Genomic DNA, 24,112 nt, shown 5'->3' with positions numbered 1-24,112 from the left:
GAATAAATTAAAAACAAATAATTATTTTTTATAGATAGAACCATATTCTAGATAGAGTTTTAAAATTAGTTGTATTCAATACTAATCAAACTTATATGCACGTATATAACTAGTATATCCATTGTATTTTTATAAGTATGTGTTTATAAAATTACAATATTATTTTTTTCAGTCTCTCATTTTTAAAATTATATGCACGTTTGTTTTATTGTTTGTCCCAATAAAAAATATTTTTCAAACAAAATTAACAATAGAAAAGAGTCTCACATTATTTTCAATGTAAAATTAATGAATGTGATAATTTATCAAATTTTCAATAATTGATTACGGTAGTTATTCAATTTGTAGTGCCATCACTCTCTGCAATAAATAAAATTAATTAACTAATTTTAAAAACAAAATATTAATTTAAAAGATAAAATAGACTAAATTTTTAAAAAAACAGAATGACAGTTTATTATTATCTAACCAAGCCAATATTATTAATTTTTTTTATAAGTGTATTAATTTAGTTAGATTGATTTATTTTAATCTCCTGTACTTTGTAGATATAAGTTTTATATCAAATAATGAGTTTAGATGAAGCGACATGCTTAAATTTGTAAAAGAAGTCGAATTTTTACTTGTATTAATTTTATGTTGTGAATATGTATTTGTATTTTAAGGAAACTTAACATTGCTTTTATCAGTGATTTATAAGATGGACTATACCGTGACTTATGATGAGATGTTAATACTTTAAATAAATTTTTATTACTTTTGTTATGTGTTTGATGTTTTATTTAACTCGTATTTTTGGGGGAAAAAAAGCAAAGCAAAAACAATAACTAATCCAATCAAGAGTATTGAATCAGATTTAATATTGTATCCAAACTAAACCACAATTTATTATGATTAAATCAGATAAATTTTTAGTTAAAAATCGATCGAAATCAAACTTCAATCAGTAACATCTATACGTTTCCCAGCGACTAAAAACACCTTACATATGTCAACAAAAAGAAATCCAATATACACGTGGCCAAATCCCAACCGTAAACAGCAACCTTACCTTAGCACAGTGGCGAGTCTTCATAAATGTTTTATGTTATGTTAGTTCATTTTCTCTTTCTTAATTTTAATGTTTTTGTCCTTAGTTCGTTTTCTCTCTCTTTTTTTGCTTTCGGTCAACATTACTACAGAAACAACTGGTTAGTTTTTTTTGTCCAACGGAAACAACTCGTTAAGATATGGAAACGTGAAATTGGTGCAGAAAAGAGACCCAGTAGAATATTTTTTGCAGAAAGGAATAGAAAGGGCGAATATATTGTGTTCCAAATATGGCCCAGCTCCAGAAAAGGTTCACTTGACAAAAATTTTAAAATGAAAATGAAAAGCCTCTTCTTGGGTCAGGAACACATAAAAATGTCTCTTCATCGGTCAAGAAGCCCATTCTTTTCATCGTCCAAGCCAGTTGTGCACTTTTAAACTCTTTGTTGACAAAAACAAAAAAACTTAGTCAATGATCTGGTCCAAAAATAAAAGTCAAAGATTATTTTTATAATTTTTTAACAAAAAATTTATTATTATTATTTTTAGACCAAAAAGGAGATTTGTTCTGTTCGATAAATTATGGCATGCTTGCTTAAGCTTTATATAAATAAAAAAAAGTGCGTGATATAACTTTTCTTATTTTATTTTTTGGATTTGATTTTTAAACTTCAATAACTACTAAAATAATTTTTTTGCAATTCTTTTTATTATTAAAAATCAACTCATATGCCAAGTTGTCTTAAAATATGCTTCGCAAAAAACTTATGCGTAGCTAATATTATTTTAAAGTTTAAATAGTATTTTAGTTTTTATACTTAATTCATATTTGTAAGTCAGTTTTACACATGTAAAAAATTGTGTAAATCATTACTTATATATACGTTTATTTTTTTATTTAATCCATATCATGAATGATGTTAGTCCCTATCCCGTCTTCACCTTCTCCTCCAACTCCTTCTACATCATCACTTATGCTTCGACTGCACACTTCTTATATTATTCAAAGAGACTTGGCGAACATGTGCCATCAACAACTCCATAAGGCCATGTTGAAGGATTTTTTTGGGTCAAGATCCAAATTTTTCTTAAGAATCATACACATAAAACCTTCCATGCTTAACATTTGCACTTGATGCCCTATTAAGAATGGTAAATTTAAGACAGCGACGACGACGCAAAGAGAGTTGAAACAGAAGGCAAAAAGGATAACAGAAATTAACGTTGTTTAGTTTAAATTTAATGGTACAGACTAAATAAAAATAAATATAATATATAAACTAATTTTACAATTTTTTATATATAAAAATTAAATTACAAACGTGGGATAAGTATATAACAAAATATTATTTAAACCCTATTTTAAAATAAACTTATGGAACTGCAATATTAGAAATGTGTGATTTCAAAGCATTATTATTCCAAACAACTTCCAACATAAGTTAATCAAATTTATTTACTTATTTCATTGTCACATGACTCACCTCCTTCAAAAAAAAAAAAAAAACTATTATGACAGTGACCCAAACTTTGTATTAACACTACTTCCGCACTATGTATATATATATATATTGGATAGAGCTTCAGAACTGAATCTGAAGAAATGAAATGCTGTCATAAATAATGACGTTAGGGTGAATACTCTTTTCATATTTTTTCTTTTCATATTTTTTATTTAATCATTATACACGTTAGGAAAGAGAGAAACTTACGTAATAGTATAGAGAATATTAGAGTAATAAATAAGAAATATAAACGACATATTAAGAAAATACAACTATTTTATGTATGTATAACTTTGAACAACCGGAAAAAAATGAGAGTAATACCTACTAATGGTGTCAGTTGAATTTAGATGTAGAACCTAACAATATATTTTTTTTAAAATGAGATCTTCGTTATTTTACAACCAACTATTCGATTCGTAGGACGTTTCATTGTATAAACTAATGAATTCATTAGATGTAAATGTTTATTCAAAATTATTACCTTATGCCACTTTTAGTTTGATTAACATTAATGCACTACTTGACGGACGTGGTACAAAACCACCAAATTAAAAGGGTAACATTCCAATTTTGGGGGACGAAGGGGTGTTTGGGAGAAGAAAAAGGAAAATAACTAGCGTGTTGGGCATAAAATTTACTAAAACAGGTAGTTTCCTATTGTGCATAACTTAAATGCATGCATTTGAATAATCATTTTAGGTTCTAGAGCCATAAAACTCAATAATTAAACCATAGGCTTTATTTTTAACCACACTCGATTTTTTGTCTACACTTCTATCTCTTTGGTATTTTAGTAGGTATTCCAATATTGTCTACATAATAGACCACAATGATCAGCCGCGTGGAGTTCTATGTCATCATCACCCAAGCCCTCAACATTAATATTTTGCATTCTGAATGCAAAATTTTCTCAAATTTAACAATCGAAAAAGATAATTAAACTAATTTTCCCAACTAATAATAATAATGAAATCCAAAATATTAAAAATTTCATTAGAAATATTGGAAATTCTTCACAGATATTCTATCAGTGTTTCGTATTTAAATACTCATCAGAGCAAGCGAAAGTAGCTTTCGGAAATCTCGGACCACATCCAAATGTAGCCAATGAGGAGGAAATAAAAAAAATTTACTTAGCCAATATAGGAAGTGGGTGAAACAGTAGCATAACGTTGCTGCTCGAACAAGGATATGATCTGACGTAAACTCTAAAGCTTGCCTTCTAGTTTTGGAAAATTATTTGTTGTTATTTACTTTTTGGGTGTAAAGTGTATGAAAGGAAGAGAAAAATAAAAATGATTAATGATGTGATAAAAAAAAAAGTAAAAAATAAATGTTAGAAAAAGTAATGTAAATACATGTCAATTCTATTCTTTTTAAACCTTAAAAGAGGACATGTTCTTGCTCTCCCAACTCAAATATCTTCCAACTATATAATGGCCTCTTGGGCTAGCCAATATCTCACAGAATAACCAAAACCCAAATTGCAATTCCACCCAAAACCATTGTTAATTCTTCTCACAAACACAATGGTATCAATCTTTCGCCAATACACATTCGATGACTCATTCGAACAAGTGTTCGTGTCGAGCAAATTTCTGAAGGAATACCAAATTGCTCTAACTTTCGCGACAGACTACGACGAGAACCATGATCCCACAAACGGGGTGTTCCTACCCACGTGGGATCAAACCAAAGTAACACCCGAATCAATCATACGGTTCAAGGAGGAACATCCCGACGTAAAAGTCAAAGTGTTCGTGAGCATTGGAAACCGGAGCACCCAATTTCCCTTCAAACCCCAAGACAACAATTCATGGATCGCCAATGCCACCAAATCGCTCACCAAAATCATAAAAAGCGAAGACTACAATCTTCAAGTTGATGGCATCGACGTGTTGTACGAACAAATCGATGCCTCACCCAGTGACTTCGTAGAGTGCGTTGGGAACCTTATAAAGAACCTTAAGGAAAGTGGGGTGGTGAGAGAAGCTTCCATTTCTCCATCTTTTTCTCTCAACAAAGACTTTTACTCGTGCTTGTACAGGGGTTTCTCGTTCTTCATTGATTGGGTGGATTACCAGTTCCAAAATGAGGTTACTTCTGTGTTCGAACCCAATAACTTGGTGGAACGGTACAGTGAACTAGTGAAGAATGATTATCCAAGAAGGAAATTGTTTGTTGGATACAGTGCGGAGAACGAGGACTGGGCTACGTTGTCACCCATTGTGTTCTTTCTGGGTGGCATGGACATTCTCAAGAAGAAAAGAGGTGTTGGTGTTTCCATTCATTACCATAATTACTATGCTGAAGCTCCCCCTAAGGAATGAATGACACATCATGCCAAAATATTGACGCAGTCATGCTGAAGTACTCCACTACTATATATATAAAAAATAAAGAATAATGCCATTCATATATATAATATACTTCTATGATAACTTCTATATATATAGTTTTCTTCAATCTCATTGGCACGTTATTTATTTTATCCCACATTTATGTTTCTTTTTCTTCTTCTTATCTTGTGTGTAAATTATTGAAAATATCTGGCGTGTAAATATCATTTCTCTAACACAAAATATTATCGTCATTTAAGTATGGCTCGTGGGTGGTAATAAAATATGCTGGTCAATTTGTTCCTCTGTTGTTGTTTCTTCGATCCTTTACACAATAGCGGGGAATTTAATAATTTCAATTAATAATCAACAGATAGCAGTAAACTTACTTTTTAATTGCGTATTAGTTTTTAATTGGACGAATAAAACAGCATACGGGAAGTGAAATTAGTGATTTCAATCCTTTGTAACGAAGCAATCACTTTAATTGTTAAAAACATTTTGTATATAATAACGTGGGGTAGGGTTTAAAGACTAATAATGTTAAAAAGATCAGCAAAACATGCAAATTTGTCTTAAAAAGATATTGATAGGGTATGCATGCTTGCTTAATTTAGATTTATTTTAAAGTATATTTAAATTTTTTTTTAAAGTATAATTGAGGGATCAACAGCAAAATAATACTATCTCCGATCCTTTTTATAAGAAATAAAATAAAATATTTTTATTGTTCTTAATATAAGAAACAAATGATAGACTAAAAATGCATTAATTGTTAAAAAAAATTTATACTTTTTTTTATTAATATTATTAAATATATAAATTACTAATTAAACTATTTAATATCATGAGTATTCTTAAAATAAAATTTATATTTATAAAAAACATAACTGACTTAATTACTTTTCTTAGTCATGATAATTTAGTTTTTTGTTTCTTATAAAAAATATAATAACAACAATATTAAAATGTTGATTAAATAATAAATTTATAATACATTTTTTGACCTATTCTCACTCTACTCATTGTAATTTTAAAGATTTAAATTAATATGAATTAAGTTATATTGTTATATTTTTATATTAGCGAGATTAACTTGTACAATAAAATTAATTAATGATTATTAATGGAGGTTGATCTGAGTAACAAGTGATTCGATATCTTTTAAATAAAGTTTTGAGTTTGAATTTTTTATATATAAAAAATTTTTAGTAATAAATTTATCATCACATCTAAAAAAAATTAATGATTATTTACAATAATTGAAAATAACAAAATAAAATAAAATAATATTTAATTTCATAATTTAAATTATTTAAATAAAATAAGATACATTTTATTTTATTTTCTTTAATATATTTTCTTTTATCTATTTAATTTAAGACATAGAAAAATATTTTCCATCTTAAAAACAATTAAATAATAAAACTATAATTTCATTCTATTTACCGTTGGATACTCAACTATTTCTTCTCACATTACGGTTTAGATGTCCAAACGTAGTCAAATTCTGGGTATTATTGCTGACCAAGAGCCTTCCCTTCGCTACTACAAAATGGAGCTAGTTTTGAAAAAAGAATAAAAAAATCAATGTTTTGCTGCATTTTCTTCCAACCATAATTGCGTATTGAACAGAGTTTTCATCCAATTTGGAAAAGAATTTTGGTTTAAAGATTCATAGTATGTTTATTTTCCTATTTAAAAAAGAGAAGCAAACGTACTCTCAGTCTGTAATCCTCGCAATGGGAGTCAAATCAACAAATTTTATCAAATTATAGAAAAATATGGTTAATATCTTCCCATTGGTTGCAACATGGGAGTACAACTTAGTAGGGAATATAAATCCGAGACTATAATTGAAGGTTGTAGGAACAGGCATGGCATTCTCGACTAATCTCCAAAGGTTATGCATGACTATCTATAATATTAATTTCCAACATTTAAACTAACTGCATTTAGACAATGGTGATTGGTGAAGAAAAGAGCTTTTTACTTTTTGGCCAATTGAAGAAGAGCTAAACTTGCAAATATAATATTTCCAATTAAAATTACGAGTAGATGTTGGATTCGAGCCCAAATCCAGCTGTCTATGGGTCGTACAGCCCAAATCGAGAATGAACTAAATTATCTATCCAATAATGTGAAGATTATCATGGCAATATATATATATATATATATATATATATATATATATATATATATATATATATATAATGTGAAGATTATATAGAATGAAGTCATCAATCGTAGAAATGAAGGTGTCTCTCGAGCTATTGCCAACGGTGGCAAAATCTCAAGAGAATGACATTCCCAATTTCCCAGCCGTACACATGAATTGGATGGAAATACGAAAAAAAACAAGAAAAAAAGATATGATTTATAATGCAATAGAAAAGAGAAAAAAATAAAATATAATATAATATAATTTAAAATCTTTGACTGTTGATCTGTTAGTGAGGTTCTGTATGTCCGTGACATGTCCTCTTCCCATTTGACCAACGATAAAGCCAGCCTTTCTTTTCATTGCTGATTTTTTAAAATTATTATAGAAAAGCACATATTATAGAAAATCATTGGGGGTGAGTTCTATAAAGGAAATAGATCCTCACAACTGGCACGCACTGCTTACTCTAAGAATAGGCCCAACCTTGCCCCTTTGAAGATAAATGGGGTTGCGTCCCAAAATTAAATATACCCTGGATGCCTTTTATCAATGATCTTACTCAAATAATGCATTGGTTCTTGTCGGTGCTGATAACCGATGAGTGCCAAGGAAAAATAACTAAAAGGTAAATAATTAAAGATCATATTTACCAAATTTGAAAATCTAGTTTCGTCTAATCATAAATCAACTATTTATTTAGGGACATATCAAGTTTTTTACGTCAACATATTTTTAAACTAAACAGTCACGCGTGGACATTTATTTAAAAGTTTACAATATAATATTAATTGAAAGTGTTTAATGTTAAAGAAATATTTAGTGTCATTATTTTATTTGAAACTTAATGACAAAAATATAATAAATTTCATCTAATATCTGTCCTCTACCTAGATGCTACAGTATAAAAAGTTGTAAAATATATTTATAAATTTATATAAACTTTTCGTAATGCAAGGGGAGTTCTGAGTGACATAGGAATAGTCCAAAAAAAAGAGCCAGTTGTGAATCTTCTAAAGAATAACATGCCGAAAAATTACTGTTTATTGGCAAAATGATAAAGTCAAATGTAATTCCAATATTGAATATCAAGAGTACACAATTTGCTTACACATATTGAATATAACAACCATTAAAGGCATGCACTAAAATATTAAAATTGATCTTAAATATACAGACTTAAAATTTAATTGGGAGTAGCCAAAAGGGCTTGTGATTGCTTCTCATAGCGGAAACCATTTGCCTTGGAGTCATCAGCTGACCACACAAAGATACCATAAAGTTTCTGCTTAGTCTGGAGCGTACGACATGCATTGAAGAACCCATTATCAGGGATCAATCCACCATTCTCATCACTAATGAAACTTACTAAGACTTTCCCACCATTATAATTTGAGCTTTGTTTATTGAAGTAATTGATAAATTGAGACACGGTAGTACCTTTGTCATACGCATAAAATTGAAAATTGACATAATCTATGAGGTGCCCATAATTCTTCCACAAAGCCATGTAGTGACTCTGAACTTGATCATCATCAAAAGGAGCAATAGAAGCAAAAGTGATGACCCTGCTGCTTTTGAGGGTTTTGATTAGCAATCCAATGCTCTTAGCAAAAGTGTCTGGATCTGCCTTGAAATGCTCATAGTCAATGTCAATTCCATCTAAATTGTACTCCTTGATTATTTTGGTGAGTGAAGAAACCGCGTTGGAAACCCATGAATCAACTGAAGATGGATCAAAGTAAGCAAATATACTTCCCACAGTGTCTCCTCCTAGACTAAGGGCTACCTGAACATTTGAATGGTTTCGCTTGATGGAAGAAACTTGAGAAGGGCTAAGATTTTTGGTGTCCCAAAAGATGTTAAATTTTCCATTGGTAGGAGAAGGAGAAGTTGAAGTGTCGTAGTCAATAGCAAAGGACAAAATGAAGTGGAAATTAACATTTGGGTTAACGGGCACATCCGAAAATTTGACACCTTTGAACTCAGCTCCAATGTATTCTCGAAATAAGTTTGAGTTTGAGGCAGCTACTCCAACTTGGGTTGATGCAAGGAGAAAGAAGAAAGAAGCGTTTAGGATTAAAATGGCAAAACAATGCTCAAGTGTGGAAATTTTCATTGTGAATTCACTTTAAAAAGCTAGATTCAGCACAACTGCTACAATAAAGAGTAATTGAGTGATGCACAAAGATACTCTTAAAACGATACTGAAGATAGAGAAGATATGGAGTAAGAATGGTGATGCAAGGAGATGATTGGTTGCCTGCCATTCCTCGATGCCCATGCTTTATTTATTCTACTCCCTATTTACAAATATCAAGCTTTCAACCATTGACTATCAAACTTGACCTTTCCTTTTCCATGGGCAACCAAATCATTATATATAGCCTGTGTTGAATACTATTTTGTCGTCTTAGAAGTAATTCACACCACCCACACGTGCCTGCCAGAGTTGATTTTCACTTTCATTTTCATGGGTTTTCAATCAAGAAGTAAAAATGTGATTATATGTAAATGAATTTATTTTATATAATAGCTTATAATCAAAATTTTAGTGAAATAAATTTATAAATCTTTTACCTAAAAATTAAGCAAATTCCAATATGCCCTTTGAATAATGGATAAAACAGTATTATTGGTTACCTTTTGATATTAATATTGCAATCATACAATTTTAATATTGCAACTAATCACATTGACTATGTTAACTTAAGATTGAGCTTTAAAGTGTTTTTTGACCCAAAAACATTCTCTATTTTGGAATGAAATATCACCCCTTCCTCCTAAAATCTGTTACGTTACACTCTTTCCTATTGAAATTTAGCTAGTAGAAATTTTGGTTTTTATGCTTGGGAGGGAAAGAAGGGTAATCTTTGCAGGTAAAACATCTCAATCTTAATTATCTTCGAAGACAGCATTTCAAATCTTAATTGACCAGTTCTTAATAGTTTTAAACTTTAATGAGAAACCTTTTTCTGGAAGATAAAGTCACTTGAGAGTGAATATTGATATGTCAAATTTGCAATGCCTCACCACCATTCTTGTGGAAGATAAAGTCATATTGATGTATTTGCAAACCTAAAAAAGTTACGATTTTTCATTTTAGCATTTATAATTTTTTTAATTTTAGTCTCTACATTAAATAAAAAATCTGATTTTGGATTTTACTAAACACTAAAACTGTATGTTTTTGTATTTTGGTGAACCTGTCACTCTTTACAAACTATTCCCAAATGAAGGCCCAAATTGAATAAAGGGGAAAAAAGATATTGCAGGCAAGAAATAAAAAGGGCCGCATGTGCGGGCTCTGGGGCGGTTCAACCCAAAGCAGAATTATAATATTTGTGAGTGTGAGTTTCTTTTTCCTTTTCTTTTTGGTTTCGTGCGTGATAATTAACTGATCAAAGAAGATAATAAATAGTTAATTTTAATTTTATCTCCACCAACGTAAACAAGAATGTACCTCCAAAAAATATAAAATAATGATAGAATGAAGATTATGATAAAATAAACACATGTAGATCATAAATTAAAAAAATTACTAAAACTTTAATCATGATTTTTTACAATGGTTATAATTTTATACTTTATCTTATAAAATATATGTCTCGTTTTTCTTACTTTAAAATATTCAGATTACAAAAAAAAAAAACAAATATTCGACTATCTAACCTTTAATTGTTTTTGTTGCACATAATTTTATAGTTTTAATTTTGACATGTTATTATATAGTTTTTTTTTTTTTTTTTTTAATAACACTGCCAAGTCACGGGCTATCACTTTTTTAGAATTTTTTTTTAAGTAACTGTTGTTAGAGTTAACTTTTTTGTCCTTCACATATATTGTAAATATTCGACTAAATCTTCAAGGGAATGGGTGATCTTTCTTATAATTCTTAGTTTGTACTAACTCTGAATTTTTTCTAAGTTAATTTTTTTAAAATTTAATATTCTTTTTTTACAATACATTATATATATATATATATATATATATATATTTAAATTAGTAATACATTGATTGAAAAATATAATTAATGTCTTTGTCTTTTGAAAATATTTTCAAACTTTTTATTATATTTTTTCTCATTAATATCAGAGAGATAATCCATTATTACTTGAGAGGTGATATAAGGATATAATTGAGAAAATTAAAACAGTTTTTAAATAAACATATAAATGTGAATATTTTTAAATACAGGTAAAATAATAATAGTAATATTGAACAATTTTAATATATTAAATATATATTTTTCTTTATTTAATGCTGCCGGCCCTCGTTAGTATCCTCCTTTACCGTCAATCATTTATACTTCAATCAATATAAAATTTTTCTTAGTTTCTTATATTATTAACTATTTCATTCGTGGGCTTGAGCCGAGAAATAAACAAGGAAAATAAATGGGAATAAATATTTTATTTCAATGAATATTCTGATCGGTTAAAACCGTTGTTAGTACATTGAAGTGCTGCTAAAATTTACATTTGGGGACCATTATTTGATTTAAATATTCATCCTATGGAAAGCATACTTCGCACTTCAACTTCCTCGAAAGCAAAATCGGACCAAATATTTATCTGCCTTTTTATTGTGCTTGCAGTGTCTATACAAGCTTTATTATTCGGTGGCATCATAGCCCACATGCCCCTTCAATTGCAATTTACTTGTGCAGTAACATAAATAACAGTCATATTCCCAGCCTCGTCATGTCATACATAAATAATAGGGAAAACATTTATTGTCCTCTCAAAGAAGAAATTATATGTTTTTTAAAATGAGTGCTCCGACTTTATAAGAGTGAGACTTGATCAAGGACGAGTTTTAAAAATGATTCACAACCAAGATTGGAAGAAATATAGTCTCCTTTCTAAATGGTTACTATATACACGCAACACAATTTTGATAAAAGAAAAAAGATAAAGATGCAAAATTTGTCCAATAAATGTGACAAGAACCTTTCGAAGTTTCGTAATTAAAATATACGTAGCCATGGTAATTATTGAGTCAGACAAGGAAAAGATGAAAGGTTAAGTTTTTGCAAGCGTAACAACCTTGCGGAATTAGAAGAGATGCAGGACATTATGGTTGTGCTTAATTAGCGGAACTTTCCGAGAGCAAAGTAACACTTTTGATCTTTGCGAAGAGGGCAAGTGGTGGAGAGCAGAATTTTGAAGCGGAATCAGAACCTCTTCATGTGTACATGTCAGAGAAGGGGGTCATCTGTTCAGAAAATAAAAGAAGTGACGTGAAGGGTACGAAGAATAGACATGGAGTATGTCCCAAGTAAAAATATTGAATGATAATTCGTATGATTTTGGCAATAGATTAGGATGGACTCGTGTTGTAAGGAGCGAAGCGGTGAATACTGCATTGAATACATATACTTTTAACACAAATGAGATAGATAATTTTACGATCGGTTTTAATTTTTATTAAAAATTGTATTATATCATTAAATTCAATGCAAAATCGTTTTATGATAACTTCTTTTTTCACATGACCTGATTTCATCTATTGAAAGGGTGTATATTGCTTTGAACGAACTGCTAGCCATTTTTCTTTCTCTGCCATCATCCTCTACACGTCTAGTGTTTAAAATTTATGCTGCGATCGCTCTGTAATGCTAGTATAATTTTATCAAAAAGATATGATGTGCCCTTGTTAATGGAATTATGGTACAATTGATAATTTTTTACTTCTCATAAAAAATATCCAAGTTTACACACTCAGAGGCAATGTGGTTAAATTAACGCGCCTTAATTTTGCGATGATTTCGTAATGTGACATTTGGTAATATATAGCATTGCTTTTCATTAAAATAGTAACTTCTCGTGACCATACTACTATTTACACAACTTCCAAAGACAGGTTAAGGTAAATCGAAATCAACCTTGATAAGGTCGAAGAGATGATGTAAAGATAATCCGATCACTTGTTTTCCTAATTTAAATGGGAAGGGTACCATTAATGTGTAGATGATCGTTTGGACTTGGGAGAAGTTTCCCGGCTAAGTAGGTCGTTCAAGGCCATTCGGCCAAGTTAATGTCAAGTTGGATTGTTCCAATAGACATTTAATATCATTTACAAATTCAATTAATTTACCCAATTAAAATAAAAGTAAAATTAATGAACTGGGTAGATTGATTATTATTATTAAACCAATAGATTAAATTTACTTGTTAAGTTAAACTCAAGGAAGAATGTTTATTGTTCATTTTGATTACCAGTCTGGTCACAACAGTACATGCTCCAATAAAAATAATCTTCGGCCGTGTCTTGGTGGGTATAAATTTTTATCTGGGCTTTTGATCTTGCTAAAATTCCTTTCAGTTTTAAACGTGCTTTTACCATTTTAAATATTTGTTAATAATTTTAAAGTATTTAGTTTTTATTAAAATATATGCAAACTATATTTTTATCAAATAATTTTATTTTTTTATAAATATTGTTAAAAAATTCACTAACAGAGTCTTGTATTTTATACTTTTTGAATTTATTAATTTTCGATTAACGCTTGCAATATAGAACTCATTTTATTGAGTTCAAAATAATTAATACAAGCGATTAGAAATAAATCAATGTTTGAATAGTTTGCATAAAGTTATAAATTTTTATTCGTATGAGATTATTATAATGGAAAATTACTCTAAGGTCTAACTAACTTAAGTTGAGTTGAATAATATTTCTAGAGGGCATAACTCACACAATTGTTTTTATTTACAAAACTTGATTTTTAAGATATAACATCGATTTTAATACATAATTTATGAATATTAATTCTTGAACAAAAATATTTTTAAATAAAAGTGCTTTAAGTAATGAAAATGTTTTAAAATTCTTTTATCATGTCAAATAATTACTTTTTACATTATATATTTATTTTTAATTTAATATTAATTTAAAATTTAAATTACTCATAATTTATTTGAAATTTTATCTAACATAGTAGGATATTTAATATTAATAATTATAATATTTATTTTTAAATCTTATTAAATTAAAAATTAATCATATATATATTAAACTATTTATTTTAAAACAATTTAGTTTAATTTAATAATATCCGTACAGTATATGAGAAAGTTACTGGTTAATATATTAAGCTATAAGTTTAAAATCTATTTTAATAACGTTACAAAAAAAGTAATTATGACAAATAAAATTTGTTATTTGATTATTAGTGAGACACAATAATACCAATAATAATAGTATTATTTCACTAAATAAAGTTACTGTATAGATCTATATCATATACTTATTACTAATAAAATGTATAGATAAATTGTTTGTTACGAGATTGCTTTTAATATTTTTATTTTTTTTACCTCTCTTTACTTTATTTTATAAGACTAAAAATTACAATTTATTTTATTGGTGTCTAATAATTTTTTTTACATATAATTAAGTCACTTTAACTAAAGTTTTTATTTTTTATTTTATATTGTATCACATCAATATCTCTTCATACAAAATCGTTTCAAATTTGTTAATGTAATTACACATTTATTTTAATATTTTTATGTTCCATACTCTTAATTTTTTATTTTATTATTCCTTTAAATCTTATATTCACAATTATAGAAAGTAACGGTATAAAATAAAGTAAAAAGTTATAAAAGAGCATGGTAGATGAAACTAAAATATATAAAACCTTCAAATTTTGTTTAACTCTCTTAAAATAATTAAAATTGTTTCACCGTTATTTTAACGCTTTATTCTTTTACATTAAAACTTTTTAGCTTCGCTTACCCGTAATCCCAAAATACATTTTTAATTATATTGTGTTAAAATTTTCTTATTTTTCTCAATTATTTTTTAAAAAAATTTTAAATTAAATTTATTATTTTCCCCCAAATTTTAATTACTTCGTTCCAAAATTTTAAAGTTACTTCACTCCTATATATTAAATTTAAATTATTATTTTAAGAATGAATCTTTTAATATATTATCACTTAAAGCATGAAAAATTTTATTCATAACTTATATTCTAATAAATTTTAAGTTAATATTCACATAATTGATATGAATTTAAAACATATTTGGTCATAGGATGCTGTCAAGCATCAAAATTAGAAGCTGCATAAGAAAGGAAAAAGAAGAAAAAGGGGTGCAAGATGGAATCATACAAACCAACTGGCATGTGCCTTACTCTTTATCAAGTGGGGTAACTTATATCAGTATACCACCATGCTAAACCCCACTCTGTCTTTCTTTTGTGAGCCACCAAACTTCCTACTCCCTTTCATCCAAGTCCTTTCTTGAACATATTTAATCCAAAAAAATCACTTTATGTATAAATTTTCCATCCCAATTAGGCACCAACTTTGCATACTTTTATCATGTTCTCTAATGGAAGACAAGAGCAAAGAATATTTGAACAATATTAGTCACTTAATTACGCTCCATCTCAAGTCCAGTGAATCTCGGGAGAGATATACTTTGACGGTTCACTTTTTAAAACTGTGTTAAGTTGCTATTATTTGGGAAATGGTTTTAAATATTTGAAAGGGCTTACCAGTGCATATTATGATAATATTAGTCCGTTAAAACCAATGTGACAACCAAACTATCTGTGAAAAGTAAAAAACAATCGTTTTGTTATAGGCTACTCAAGAAGGCCAAAAAACAAGTCCCCTATGTAATTTTCTTGTAAGCAGCAAATTTTGCAGTGGGTCCTTGAGCATGCTAAGGAGGGCCAGCTTTCATCCTCAGTGATGGGAACCCTCACCTTGATCCCTTCCTTTTTTGTAGAAAGATCTTGTTCTCTTAATTATAATAATAATACCACGCTATAAGCGCTAGGAGCACCTACATGTTCTAAAACAGTGATTAAGAACCTAAAAGCAATTCTGTTTTACCCAATCCATGACCAATTTTTTTAAAAAATAAATTAGTTTGAGTAAGAGAAAGAGAGAGTGCGCATTTTTGGCTGTGTGGTTGGTTTTAAATTTTCATTTTTTTTAAAAAGATGTTATCATATTCTATTGACGTAGCTTGTCCTTTTTATAACGGTCGGATGATACGAGAAACGTGCCACACGGACGCCGTTATCCTCCCCCTTACTGGTCATTTTGCCGTCACTTATTTCCAACGCCCCGTAACGGTCTTGAAATTCAATTTCTATTTAACTTTTTTTATTTAATTTACTTTTTTCTAACTGCACCACCTCTTTTTCTTTCAGCTCCCGAAAGAGACACTCCCTCCTTCCCTTTCTTCACCACACTTCACGCTCTCTCTCTCTCTCTCTCGATAAGCAGATATATATACATTAACCATTAAGAATAAGAAATATCTTAAGCAATTGGTTGTGTGTGCAGTGTAGTCTTTGACTTGACGATTCCTCACGTGAAATTCCGTTTGAAACAGAACACACTAGAAGCCAAGGCCGGCACACTGTAAGTTCCGATTTCAATTCCATTACCGATTCTTCTTCATTCTCGATCCACACATTTCACTGTTCTTCTCATTTCCATCACGCACGGTTGGATCGCTCCGTATTTAGTAAAAACTACACTGAGAGAAGCGCTTCACTGATTAGGAATCGCTTGACTGATTTAGAAAGTGGTTGAGATTGGAACAGCAATGGAGGCTCAGCAGAGAAGAGTTGGAGGAGGATTGGTGCCGCTATCGCCATCCCAGACACCGCGTTCCAGCGATAAGCCAGTACGAGATCTGCGATCTGCGGATTCGAATTCCAATAGTCATAGCAAGTATGACAAAGACAAAGGCGTCAATGTGCAGGTTCTTGTGAGGTGTAGGTGAGTTTGACTCGTTCTAACTCGTCGCTGAGTCGATCATTGAGTTTGTTTATCACTCGGAAAGATCGGTGACTGGTTTATTGTCTTTGCCCAGGCCATTGAGTGAAGATGAAATGAGGCTGCATACGCCGGTCGTGATTTCGTGTAACGAAGGTAGAAGAGAAGTTTCAGCTGTCCAGAATATAGCCAACAAACAGATCGATAGAACCTTCGCATTTGACAAGGTTTTTCTGCCTTTTGCTTCTTATTTGGAGTTTTAGTCTATTCGAATTGCGTGATAAAATTGAAGATAATGTTCTTGTGAATTTAACTTAGGAATCGAATATCAGAGTTAGGAGAGAGAATATTATTTATCACGCAATCGGATTTCCAGAAGATGACAACATCATTTAGGAATTAAATTTTGAATTTGAAGTTCTTTAATTATGACATTATTTACAAACTGTCTTATGTCTTACTCGAATAACATTGTTCGGTGCTATTATCCTGATTTTGATTTATTTTGGCGTAGGTGTTTGGTCCCAACTCTCAACAGAAAGAACTGTACGATCAGGCAGTGTCTCCTATTGTGTATGAAGTGCTTGAGGGATATAATTGCACAATTTTTGCATATGGACAGACAGGAACGGGGAAGACGTACACAATGGAAGGAGGCGCAATAAAAAAGGTTGTTCGTTTCATTTGCTATACTCTTTGTGATGTGTTTCTCATTGCTTTGTATTAAAATCTGATTTTCTCTTTATTACTTGATTCTGTAGAATGGAGAATTTCCAAGTGATGCTGGTGTCATTCCAAGAGCTGTGAAACAGATTTTTGATATATTAGAAGCTCAGAATGCTGAGTATAGCATGAAAGTAACATTTTTAGAACTTTACAACGAGGAAATAACGGATCTTTTGGCACCTGAGGAGACTTCAAAATTTATAGATGATAAGTCTAAGAAACCTATTGCTCTAATGGAGGATGGAAAAGGGGGTGTTTTTGTCAGAGGATTAGAAGAAGAGATCGTTTGCACTGCAAATGAGATTTACAAGATATTGGAAAAAGGTTCTGCGAAAAGGCGTACAGCTGAGACTCTCTTGAACAAACAAAGCAGCCGTTCTCACTCCATATTTTCTATCACGATTCATATTAAGGAATGTACTCCAGAGGGTGAAGAAATGATTAAATGTGGAAAGCTAAATCTTGTGGACCTTGCGGGATCTGAGAATATTTCGCGTTCTGGTGCGAGAGAGGTACAAATGAGTGGATTTGAATTGGCGCATGCATTTAAATAGTATAATTTGGAATAGTATAAACCTGCTTGTTTTGCAATACGACTTGGCAGACACTTATTTAGCCTGACTGTGAGAGTATTGATATCGTAAAAATTTGTGTTAATTCCTCGACTATATTTCAGAAATTGAAACCCTTTGACCCTTGTCTAATTTGTCCATTTCACTGCTGGCATCATCTCCGCCTAGTTCTATAGCATTTATCTGAAGAAAAAAAAGAAAGAAAGAAAAACATAGCGTTGGAGCTTCACTAAGTAGAAAATACTTGCAGGGTAGAGCAAGGGAGGCTGGAGAGATAAATAAAAGCTTGCTTACACTTGGTCGAGTGATTAATGCTCTAGTTGAGCACTCAGGTCATGTACCATATAGGTATGAATATCTTCAACTTCTCTAGTTAAGTCTCATTATCATATTTTAGTTGTTTATGAAAATCTGGAGAATGATTTTACAATTAAGATATCTCTTATTTTATCAGGGATAGCAAATTAACCAGACTATTGAGGGATTCCTTGGGTGGTAAAACGAAAACGTGCATTATTGCTACAGTATCACCCTCAATTCACTGTCTGGAAGAAACTCTTAGTACCTTGGATTATGCACACCGTGCCAAAAATATCAAGAACAAGCCAGAGGTGACGTTTATAGTTGCTCCTTCTTTTTTTTCAAACTTTTGGCTTTTATCAGGCGCGGGAGCATTTCTAATAGTTTGAAATTGGTCATTTTTTCAGATTAATCAGAAAATGATGAAATCTGCAATGATTAAGGATTTGTATTCTGAAATTGACAGACTAAAGCAAGGTTATTTACTGTTCCCATATCAATGTAGTTTCTGTAACTCATTTTGTTTTCTCCTCCTTGCTCCTCTTCTCCAAATAGAGATAATAGTCTGCTGGTAAACATCTTTGTTCCTCCCCCTTTGACGGTCCAGTGCTGAAATGTAGTACTTTTTATTTACGTTACGCAGAGGTGTATGCAGCAAGAGAGAAGAATGGAATCTATATACCGCGTGATCGCTACCTTCACGAAGAAGCAGAGAAGAAGGTGTCCTATTAAGTGTTTAAATGTGAAAATAGAAATACTGTTGTAATTTTGGAAATAATTGATAATCTTAATTTTTTAATATGTTCTCTCTAGGCCATGACTGAAAAGATAGAACGCATGGAACTAGAAGCAGAATCAAAGGATAAGGTATATTTTATTATTAATTATTCCCATATTTATTCTGATTGCTTAGCTATTGAAACAAGGACTGGCCACGTGTGTAGCAACTGATGGAGCTTCAAGAACTCTACGATTCTCAGCAACTTTTGACTGTTGAATTAAGTGTTAAACTTGAAAAAACTGAGGTAAGAGTGGCTGTGCATAGTTCTTTCGTTCTGGACTTCTGGTCCGTTCAAGTATTAATTGTACTTCTGGCATCTGAATTCTCAGAAAAGTCTAGAAGAAACTGAGCAGTCATTGTTTGATCTTGAGGAAAGACACAAACAAGCAAATGCTACAATTAAGGAAAAGGAATTTTTGATATCAAATCTTCTAAAATCTGGTTAGTCGTGTGTAATCTTTGCCGTTTGTGTATTCCGTACTAAATTCTTTTTTCGGGTTGGTTGAAGTGTTCGTCTCATGCCTTTGGTGCGTACTTAAAGGTTCATGACTTCATGGTTGGTTGAATCATGAATGTAACGTGCAGTAAAATCATACTTCCTGTCTTTTATTTTTGAAAATATTTCATTCATTTCTCAGAGAAAGCACTTGTGGAGCGTGCAATTGAACTACGAGCAGAGCTCGAAAATGCGGTATCCGATGTGTCAAACCTCTTCTCTAAAATAGGTAACTATTATTCTCTATTGATTTTCTTTTGAGGCGTCAATTGGAGAAGTGCATGCACAGGAATAAAATTGCCCATAAACTGCCTTTTCTAATCTTTAGAGCGGAAGGATAAAATTGAAGAAGGAAATAGAATACTTATCCAGAAATTCCAGTCTCAGTTAGCTCAACAACTTGAAGTTTTGCACAAGACAGTGTCAGCATCGGTAATGCATCAAGAGCAGCAACTGAAGGACATGGAGGAAGATATGCAGTCTTTTGTATCAACGAAAGCAGAGGTGGGTTTGCAAATGATGCAATTATGTTTGTTTGTTAAACATCAATTTTCAGATTTACAAACTTCGTTTTTATATGCTTCTGAAGGCTACTGAAGATCTTAGAGTAAGGGTAGGAAAGTTGAAAAACATGTATGGTTCTGGTATTGAAGCTCTGGATAATTTAGCTGAGGAGCTTAAAGTAAATAACCAGCTAACTTATGAAGACTTGAAATCTGAAGTAGCCAAGCATTCATCTGCCTTGGAGGATGTAAGCGGTCTAATACCCTAAAAGTTGATTATTCTACTTAAGCCTGGTTGCTCTGTCTAACTTAATTTATGTGCTTCAGCTCTTTAAAGGAATCGCCTTAGAAGCTGATTCGTTGCTAAATGATCTCCAAAGTAGTCTCCACAAGCAAGAGGCCAATTTAACTGCCTATGCTCATCAACAACGCGAGGTTTGTCACTTTAAGTTTGTTGACCGAACTTATATTTCGAGATGCTGAAATTTCTGCTATTGCATGCAGGCACATGCCAGAGCAGTGGAGACTACCCGTGCAGTATCTAAAATAACAGTGAACTTCTTTGAGACAATAGACAGGCATGCATCCAGTCTGACACAAATTGTAGAAGAATCACAATTCGTTAATGATCAGAAATTGTGCGAACTTGAGAAGAAGTTTGAGGTGACTGGCAGCGCCTTTTCTGAGAATTACATAAATCATGATCGAAATTTTTTTTACACTCATTTTCTAAATGTGACTTCGATTTTTCTCATTCTTCAATTTTAATGGACGTAGGAGTGTACTGCTTATGAGGAAAAACAGCTACTGGAGAAAGTGGCAGAAATGCTAGCAAGTTCGAATGCCAGAAAGAAAAAACTGGTAACTACAGCTTTAAAACACGCTAATTTTACATGTAGTGTTCTCCATTCTTGAACTTAACATTCTTTCGTATTTTATTAGGTTCAAATGGCAGTTAATGATCTTCGAGAAAGTGCAAACTGTAGAACCAGTAAACTGCGGCAAGAAGCATTAACCATGCGGGATTCCACTTCTTCCGTCAAGGCAGAATGGAGAATTCACATGGAGAAAACAGAATCCAACTATCACGAGGACACTTCTGCTGTAGAATCTGGGAAGAAAGACCTTGTGGAGGTTCTTCAAATCTGGTATGTGAGCTAGGACAATGCATATTTTCTTTCCTGTCTATGGTATATAATCTCGTGTTTACTAATTCTTATACTGAAAAAACAATTGCAGCCTCAACAAAGCCAAAGTTGGTTCACAACAGTGGAGAAACGCTCAAGAGTCCTTGCTTAGTTTAGAGAAGAGAAATGCTGCTTCTGTTGATACTATTGTTAGGTAGGTTTTATATTCCCTAATAAGATAAAAAAAAGTCAGAAGACAAGCCATTATTATTATGTCAACCTATTTTATCATCGCTATATGGCCAGGGGAGGAATGGAAGCTAATCAAGCTCTACGCACTCGATTCTCAAGTGCTGTGTCAACTACACTTGAAGATGCAGGAATAGCAAACACGGATATTAACTCATCCATTGATCGTCAGTATTTAGTGTTATACCTGTGCAGCATTATTATTAGTTCATACCATGAATGTCAGCTGACAAATTAAAAAACACTTGCAGATTCGTTGCAACTTGATCATGAAGCTTGTGGAAATCTGAACTCTATGATTATCCCGTGCTGTGGTGATTTGAGAGAACTGAAGGGTGGCCATTACCACAGAATTGTAGAGATAACTGAAAATGCAGGGAATTGTCTTCTCAACGAATACATGGTAAGAAATAGACTTCTGGACCTCACGAATCAATTCTGTATAATTGCTCTACCCTGCATAATATCCTGTGACATACAGGTTGACGAACCATCTTGTTCAACTCCAAGAAAGAGACTCTTCAATTTGCCCAGTGTTTCATCCATAGAAGAACTAAGAACCCCATCATTTGAGGAACTGTTGAGGTCATTCTGGGATGCAAAATCTCCAAAACAAGCAAACGGAGATGTTAAGCATGCAGGGGCATATGAAGCCGCTCAATCAGTGAGAGATTCCAGAGTTCCTCTTACTGCCATTAACTAGAAACAGCCGAATTTTCTGTAAATAGCATATTGTTCAGATGTAATTCCATAAAATGATATATTCATTTATTTTATTTTATTTTTTTTGAAAATAGAGGAGAGAAGAAAAAGGGGCCAATCTTTATGGAGGCCGCCATGTGAAAGGGTTACCTACCCTTTTTTAGTTAGTTTCGCTTCTGCAAGGAAGTAACCTATATATTATTGATGTCAACTGGCATTAGTACGTACTACTTAATATGATTTTCGGATGTTTGTATTAAATCAGGGCATTCTAAACTAATATTTGCCGGATGAGGGTACATAGGAAACTTGAGAATTAAAGGTCTCGCTTCCATATTGAAGATGACGATGAAAAAAAGTATCCGTGAACTTTTTAATGTAGTAACGAGATATATTTCCGCGTATGGACCCGCAGTTCAGTACACATAATATAACTGGCCAAACCAACAAAGATGAGGAGCTCATTGAAACATTTCTTCTGCTCGTGCTCAATTAGACAAAAGAATTTGCTTTAGTGCTTGGCCTAAATCTGCGCTGGGGAGGATGCTTTGTCAGGAATAAGAGAAAGATGCCAAAACTCTAACCTACGGAAAGGGGGCTGGTACAGCCTGGTAACGGGGAGAAGTACTTCTCTTGGGTTTGGTACACTCATAATTGGGTCCCAGGTCAAGGCCGTCTGTTCTGTGTGCTCAAAGCTGTAGCTTCTAATTTGAAAAACATGTTACGAGAAAAAAAATAATTAGAAAAATTACAAAAGAAAGATTTTTTTAAACCCCGATAAACTCATCTTTGGTCATCCTTGTTTGGCTTGTGTGTTGTTGTTGTTTTTTTTTTTAATTATAAAAATATGATTTTTTTTTTAGTAAAATTACAGGAATAAGAAAAAATTTAAAAAATTATTGACCAAAAATCTTTAATGACAACTTTTTATACTTCTAGAATATTATTATTTTTAAAAAAAATTGACATTTACAATTTTTAATTTTTAAAATTTCTTTTGAAAGATTGTCACTGACAACACTTTATAACTTCAGTTTTTTTATCTCTAAATTTGAGTTTACACTAAAATTTACTAATAATAATTTTTAAATTTCATAATTTTGTATTTTTAAATATATATTGTTTATAAAAATCATATATAAAAAAAAATCCTCATTGTTTTCCCTCGGGTCTCTTTCTTTAATCTTGTCTACCAGTCGTTCATACCTAGAACTGTGTGACTCTTAAAATGTCATTTAGCAATTCTCCATCGCAACATGACAAGGAATCTGGAAGATTTACTCTTCTTTCACTATCATAGAGAGTAAACTTGTTAGTAATAGAGTCAATTAATATACTTATCCATAATTTATTATGTCTGGGATTCCCTTGCTTGCCAGTATCTCTATACCAAATGTAGACATCTTGAGATATATTTAATTTCAACTAATCATGTTTAATTTAAAAGAGACAAATAAATTAATATGAAATAGATAAATTTAAATTTGATACCACTTTGACAGTAAATTACAGCTTATATTGTATTTTTACTTAAACAAAAAAATAATTTTTGCTAAGTCTTAAAATTTGTAAAAAATATTTTTTGTTTGTCTTAAAATTTGCTTAAGTAAAATTTAAAAATTTTACTCAAGAAAACGATAAGTAAAATAGAGCATAAGAGGAGAGAGCGAAGGGGACTGGGAGTGGGAAGAGAGAGGGGAGAGCAAAGGGGGTTGGGTGGGGTGGAGGAAGAGAGCATGAGTGGATAAAGAGAGAATAGTAGTTGGGGGGGAGAAAGAGAGCAAAAAGACAAAAGGGGGGAGGGAAAGGATTGAAAGAAGAGGGAGAAGAAGGTTGAATTGCATGAGAGGAAGAAGGGCTGGTTGGA

The 24,112-nt window shown here is 31.3% G+C and overlaps 3 protein-coding genes across 4 annotated transcripts; 2 read left to right on the top strand and 1 right to left on the bottom strand.

Moving 5' to 3' along the window:
• Nucleotides 1–4,014: 4,014 nt before the first annotated feature.
• On the top strand, nucleotides 4,015–4,927 carry LOC113856245 (ruBisCO-associated protein-like). The gene has a single exon (XM_027487984.1). It carries the CDS (start codon nucleotides 4,067–4,069, stop codon nucleotides 4,865–4,867), a length of 801 nt encoding a protein of 266 aa, XP_027343785.1. The 5' UTR covers nucleotides 4,015–4,066; the 3' UTR covers nucleotides 4,868–4,927.
• Nucleotides 4,928–8,075: 3,148 nt separating this feature from the next.
• On the bottom strand, nucleotides 8,076–9,292 carry LOC113856207 (chitinase 2-like). Its single transcript, XM_027487940.1, has one exon. The coding sequence runs from the start codon at nucleotides 9,154–9,156 to the stop codon at nucleotides 8,224–8,226; it is 933 nt and encodes a 310-aa protein (XP_027343741.1). The 5' UTR covers nucleotides 9,157–9,292; the 3' UTR covers nucleotides 8,076–8,223.
• Nucleotides 9,293–16,264: 6,972 nt separating this feature from the next.
• On the top strand, nucleotides 16,265–22,455 carry LOC113854469 (kinesin-like protein KIN-5D). Of its 2 annotated transcripts, none has more exons than XM_027485467.1 (24): nucleotides 16,265–16,429; nucleotides 16,615–16,792; nucleotides 16,887–17,016; nucleotides 17,304–17,459; nucleotides 17,551–18,027; nucleotides 18,338–18,435; nucleotides 18,542–18,698; nucleotides 18,795–18,864; nucleotides 19,031–19,107; nucleotides 19,201–19,254; nucleotides 19,332–19,412; nucleotides 19,498–19,609; nucleotides 19,807–19,893; nucleotides 19,993–20,168; nucleotides 20,254–20,415; nucleotides 20,495–20,602; nucleotides 20,672–20,830; nucleotides 20,945–21,028; nucleotides 21,110–21,315; nucleotides 21,407–21,508; nucleotides 21,601–21,710; nucleotides 21,795–21,946; nucleotides 22,025–22,207; nucleotides 22,341–22,455. In XM_027485467.1, exons 2-24 carry the CDS (start codon nucleotides 16,617–16,619, stop codon nucleotides 22,407–22,409), a joined length of 3,186 nt encoding a protein of 1,061 aa, XP_027341268.1. In that variant the 5' UTR covers nucleotides 16,265–16,429; nucleotides 16,615–16,616; the 3' UTR covers nucleotides 22,410–22,455. The 2 variants fall into 2 exon arrangements, with proteins under 2 accessions (XP_027341268.1, XP_027341267.1); XM_027485466.1 differs by having other exon boundaries at nucleotides 16,573–16,792.
• Nucleotides 22,456–24,112: the final 1,657 nt, after the last annotated feature.

Source organism: Abrus precatorius, unplaced genomic scaffold (assembly GCF_003935025.1).
Source record: "Abrus precatorius isolate BTA unplaced genomic scaffold, Abrus_2018 Scaffold11, whole genome shotgun sequence".
Classification (NCBI taxonomy): domain Eukaryota; kingdom Viridiplantae; phylum Streptophyta; class Magnoliopsida; order Fabales; family Fabaceae; genus Abrus; species Abrus precatorius.
Note: the sequence above shows the minus strand (reverse complement) of the source record. Positions and strands in the feature narration are given on the sequence as shown.